The 5,603-nt window shown below is 41.0% G+C and overlaps 1 protein-coding gene across 1 annotated transcript; it reads right to left on the minus strand.

Moving 5' to 3' along the window:
- Positions 1-1,404: 1,404 nt before the first annotated feature.
- LOC113123747 (trace amine-associated receptor 13c-like) lies at positions 1,405-5,603 on the minus strand. Its single transcript, XM_026296002.1, has 3 exons — positions 5,437-5,603; positions 4,984-5,324; positions 1,405-1,497 (listed from the first exon to the last, which is right to left on the minus strand). Exons 1-3 carry the CDS (start codon positions 5,601-5,603, stop codon positions 1,436-1,438), a joined length of 570 nt encoding a protein of 189 aa, XP_026151787.1. The 3' UTR covers positions 1,405-1,435.

Consider the following 5,603-nt stretch of genomic DNA (forward strand, 5'->3'; position numbering starts at 1 on the left):
GGATGAATAGAAGTGCTTATTTTCTTATCTCTTCTATTTTTAACTGTAAACAAAACATTTGTCTCATTGATAGTTTTGCTTCACTTGAAAGCAGATTTGACTGGTCTGCAGCATATTTTTCTGCGTCACACAGAAACCAGTAGACCAATAATTAATGTTTGCAAAAACACCAAAAATCACAGTTATTTAATGTTTAATAGCTCGTCTGTCCCTGTCAGAGACGATATGACTGCTAGGAAAAGACAAATGCTTGAATCTCAGATTCATAGGTGTAATAAAATAAAGCAGCACCTGAAAAAAAGTAAACACAGTCAGAGAACAAAACCTATGACAACAAAACTGAATGTGAAGCACAGGCCCTCTGAGAGCAGGACATGGTCCAGGAACTGCAAAAATTTTAGCTGGTAAATGCAAATACAGTCACAATTCATTATCGGATGTTATTACTCACTTGAATAATGGAAACATGAGCAAAGCAATATGAACAAGCTACAGGAAACTATCAGTGAACTGATGGACACAAAACCTATCTGAAACATTTTCTGAAGGTGTGTTTTGTTCATAAACAATTTGTTCTGACAAAAGGTAAATCATAGTTTCAGGTACTGGAGTTTAGAATCACTAAGTAAACAACAAAATATCTTTGTTAATTCAGCAGGTTTGATCTAATTTCACAGTCTCTACAGTACGTTGGCCTCACGAGATCCAGGCTGCAGAATCTGCAGAGTGACAATGAGCTTAACAGTTTTTCTAAACCAGGGATAAAACAAAGCATAGATCAGAGGGTTCAGACAAGGGTTAAGAGAGAAAACACATACCACAAAGGTTCCAAATGAAGTATTGAGTAAATTCTCCCAGACAAGAGAAGCACAGTAATATGGGCAGTAACACATTAAAAACACAGCTACAACAACACCAAGAGTCCTGGCTGCTTTCAGCTCAGACTTCTTTGTCTTTACAGTCACTGAACGCTGCAGTGTGACAGCTGTAATGTGAGAGCGCATGGCCCGAGCCTGAGACACAGCCACAACGAACACTCTCATATACAGAACAACAATAAGAGTAATTGGTAAAACAAAGTTAAAAACAACATCAACAGCTCCTAGAGTATAATCAATGCTAAACACACACTGCCCGTCGCAGAAACTATTCTTGTTGTTTTGTAATTGATCATTCTTTACAAAGAGACTGCAGAAGAGACCCGAACAGAGCCAACAGAGAGAAATGCAAATTCTTGCTCTTCTCACAGTGACTCTGGTGAGATAATGCAGAGGGTCACAAATGGCCACATGACGGTCAGCTGATATCAGAACCATGTTTCCTACTGATGCTGAGACATTGAGAGTGATAACATACTTATAAAGAGAACACATGAGCTCACCAAGAAACCAGCAGCCTGTTTTTCTGAGGATTTCACCAGGCAGGAACACGAGGCCTACGAGGAAGTCTGAGACAGAGAGCGAGAGGATGAGGAGATTGGTGGGTTTCTGGAGCTGCCTGGAGGAAAAGAGAAAAGTTTCAAATACGGGATAAAATCATGGACAGCTAAAAAAAAAAGATAAATAACATTTACAATCAAGTAAATACGTGCTTTACATTGTTGTTATTGTTCATTGACCTTCACTGTCAACAAGTCTCGGTGTAAGTCTTCATATACTTGTTCATAGTTAATTCTGATAAAATCCAGCTGTGAATGTAAAACAGAAATTTAAAACAAAAACCTAAAACTCTCTACTGAGGAGTGAATCTGTGCCTGAAGTGGGAGACTGAGATGATGACGAGCATGTTGAGAGCTACAGTGAGCACAGACACACAGGACAGCAGAAAGTGCAGAAACACAACTTCAGACCAAGCAGGTGTTGGTTTCTTGCAGGAGGAGTTGAGGAGTTGTGGAAAGCAGAGCTCTGCTCCTGCTTGGGTCTCCATCATCAGAGGTCTGAATAGAGCTGCAGCTCCAGCAGCTTTCTGACTATGACTCTTCTGTCACTGTCCTAGTCCCTCCCACACCCTCTCTCTGTTGGACACAGCACACTCATTTATCCTCTGCATTACTTTAATACCAAGACTGTCTCATGTTGTGCCCTTCTTCCTCTTTCACCTTAGAGATTCAGAGAATCAGTACTCTGTAAGTTGCACGTGTAATTAATCTAAGCTGAAGATCCCACTGTCCTTCAGTTTTCCATCCACATAAGGTCAGAATAAGTTGAATAAAAGAATACAATAAGTTTGATTTTCAAGCAATATATTGTATGTTATAGCCAGAACTTAGAAGAGCCCATTCTGAACTGACGCCTGTATTTTGTATTTAACTAGCCACACCAGGAGGAAGGCAGGCAACTAAAGTATCTGTTCAGGTCCTACGTCACTTCCTTAAAGGCCTTTTATACTGACTTCCATACATGACCATATGTTCAAATTAAAGCCACCGTCAATGGTCGCATTCCTATGTAATGGACAGCTAAGAAATGAATGGGACCTTATAACATATAGTGGCCGTTATAGGAGTGTCCAAGGGCCGTTATTTATGTTGTACATTAACCACTTAAAATCTGCCTGTTTATTTAATCTTAGAGGATAAATTTGAGATTTCTACCAGCTTCCCTTTAGACTGAAGAAGCTATTCAGATGAGTAAATGATCTTGTATCAAATTAAAAAACTCATGATGTATGAAGCTTCAGAAGCTTTGAAAACCCTTTTCAAGTCTTGAGAGTGATGATGTAATGGTTGTTTGTTTAGTTTTGATCATGTTCCTTAAGTTTCCCTTTTTCTTTAAACTGCTCCATTAGGGGTCACGAAAGGGGATCAATTGATCCACATGATTGATTTGGCCTTTCTGAAGCAGCTCTCTTCATTTACTCGGGCTTGAGCCCGACACTAAGACCACACCAGCTTGTGCAACCTCAGTGGCTGTGGCTAACGGGCCTGGTCTTCCAAGGTGATCTCCCATCCAAGTTCTAACCAGGTCATTTACTTAAGTTTCTCGCAAATTAATTTTTCGTTTTCACCTGGTTTGGATTAGTTTGGCTCTTGCCATTATACGTATCTGACAGATCCTCGTCTGTCCTTCACCTTAATTATTCTATTGTTCTTGTTTGCAGTTTATTATACTAATGTCCTCAGAGCCCCCCCCCAGTTCATGTTGGAGTGTTGGCAGCAGGAGCCCTTGATGAAACCTTTGTTCATGTCCATGTTTGAGGGTCATCTGTTGGAGCCGTTGGCACCTCGTCCCAAGTGTCCTTTTCCAACATAACACCCTCCTATTGCTTCAAGCTTTTTGTTCCTGCATGTAGCCAGGGCTGCCCTCCTAAATGGCCTCAGCTGATTGTTGAGGTCAACCACCAGAAACACATCGGTTCTTTGCCCAAGGTTGCTGTCTTGAGTGATCTCAGTTCCCCGATTGCTCCTGAGGCTGCCGCGCATATCAGGTTTTATATCCTGTTGGCTCTCAGGGCCACCCTCCAGAGTGGTACTAGCTTCCTACTAGACATCAAGCCCACCCTCCAGTACAGCCTCAGTTTCCTGTCCAACATGGTGGTTGACAGGACTGTTGACACTTGTCTTATCATTGGGTGGCTGTTCTGAAGCTCTCCTCTAGTCCTCTCATATTACTCTGCTTGACTTATATTTGTTTTTAACCTAACTCCTTTGCAGTCTGACAAATTTTAATTTAATTTTATTTTCCTCAGTTATCATATTATAATATAATCATGCAACAAGATGTGCTTTAACCAGTGTTGGACTTTTTAGAGTTATAGGTTCTACGTGGATGAAGCACTTTAAGGATGTCTGCAGTCATCTGGAGCAGGTCTCCAGGATATCCGAAGCAACAGTCATCTGAGAGGAGGTGTAAACTTTTGGAAATATAGTCTTCATTTTATTTTATGTTTATTAGATAGACGCACTTGACCTGTGGCTTGGTGGGTTGTGTTAAAACTCTTAGGCTGGAATAGTTGTTGTGAACCTCCAGAATCAGTTGTAGCAATGGATCTGATATTGATCATGATTGTGATTGTATATATCTCTGATTTAATCACGTAAAAAAAAAACCCTCAAAAAGTGACTTTGTCAAAATAGCAGATACAACACAAATAATGCAATTAGACTTGACCTCCTGACCTTTGACCTCTGCGTCAGACTGTTCTCTGTGAATCCTTTTCATGATCATAATTTTATATCTTAACATTTATCAGTTTGTCACACTGGAGTAAACTACGTTTTGATGTCTGCAACAGCCAGTGTCATAAAACAGCCTCATTCTACTGGCAATACGCTCAAACTATCATTAAATATTGATTAGAATCACTATTTCATAAAACATATTGAAGATGCAACAGGGTTTGTGAAGCTGAGCAGTCTGACACAAACAGCCTCACATAATGATTCTACAGGTGTGCTGCTTTATTTATATTTCCTTTTTAAAGAGAAGAAAGGATTAAATAACTTTCTGCATGTGTGAATTCACTTGTCAAAATATTGATCAGGTTTCATTTCATTTCACCTACAGTCTCTCTACAGTACGTTGGTGTCACGAGATCCAGGCTGCAGAATCTGCAGAGTGACAATGAGTTTAACAGTTTTTCTAAACCAGGGATAAAACAAGGCATAGATCAGAGGGTTCAGACAGGAGTTAAAGTAGAACAAATAGAGCAGAGAAGATGCAGCTGAACGATGGACCAAGTTCTCCCCTGCAAGAGACACACAGTAATATGGAAAGAAACACATTAGAAACACAGCTACTAGAACACCAAGAGTCCTGGCTGCTTTCAGCTCAGATTTTGTTGTTACAGTCACTGAACGCTGCAGTGTGACAGCTGTAATGTGAGAGCGCATGGCCCGAGCCTGAGACACAGCCACAACAAACACTCTGATATGAAGAACTATGATGAGAGTTATGGGGCAAATAAAACTAACAACAATGTCAACAGCTCCTACAATATAATCAATATTAAACACACACTGTCCATAGCAGGAGTTATATCTACCTGGTTCAGTTATTTCATCCTTAAAATAGAGACCATTGTAGAAAACGCAAATGAGCCAACACAGACAAACAATGAACCTGACTCTCTGCACAGTGACTCTGGTGGGGTAATGCAGAGGGTCACAAATAGCCACATAACGTTCACCTGATATTAGAACCATGTTTCCTATTGAAGCACAGACTGTGATAGAGGACAAGTATTTAACTATTGAACACATGAGATCACCAAGAAACCAGCAGCCTGTTTGTCGGAGGGTTTCTCCAGGCATTGCCACAAGGCCCACGAGAAAGTCTGAGACAGCCAGAGAGAGGAGGAGGGTGTTAGTGTTTGTGTGGAGCTGCCTGGAGGAAAAGAGCAGAACATCATTACAACATCAGACAGCTGTGGAAAGTAGAAAACCTGTCAGCTGAAAGTCAACATTTCATATTTCTAAAAGGTTAGTGATGATTCTGCCTGAAGTGGGAGATTGAAAAGATGACGAGCAGGTTGAGAGCCACAGTGAGGACAGAGACCAAGGACACCAGGAGGTTCAGAAGCACAGCCTTGGACCGATCTGTCGGCTTCCTGCACGACGTGTTGAGCTGTGGGAAGCAGAGCTCTGCTCCGTCCTGGGTCTGCAT

Source organism: Mastacembelus armatus, chromosome 21 (genome assembly GCF_900324485.2).
Source record: "Mastacembelus armatus chromosome 21, fMasArm1.2, whole genome shotgun sequence".
NCBI classification, from domain to species: Eukaryota; Metazoa; Chordata; class Actinopteri; order Synbranchiformes; family Mastacembelidae; genus Mastacembelus; species Mastacembelus armatus.

What these genes read in the sequence shown, in the direction of transcription:
- LOC113123747 (XM_026296002.1), bottom strand. Translation starts at nt 5,603, where the DNA reads ATGCAGACCCAGGACGGAGCAGAGCTCTGCTTCCCACAGCTCAACACG. An exon ending in TTTTCAATCTCCCACTTCAG is followed by an intron (nt 5,325 to 5,436) that starts GCAGAATCATCA and finishes CTTTTCCTCCAG; the next exon opens with GCAGCTCCACACAAACACTA. An exon ending in GGATGAAATAACTGAACCAG is followed by an intron (nt 1,498 to 4,983) that starts GTAGATATAACT and finishes CTTTTCCTCCAG; the next exon opens with GCAGCTCCAGAAACCCACCA.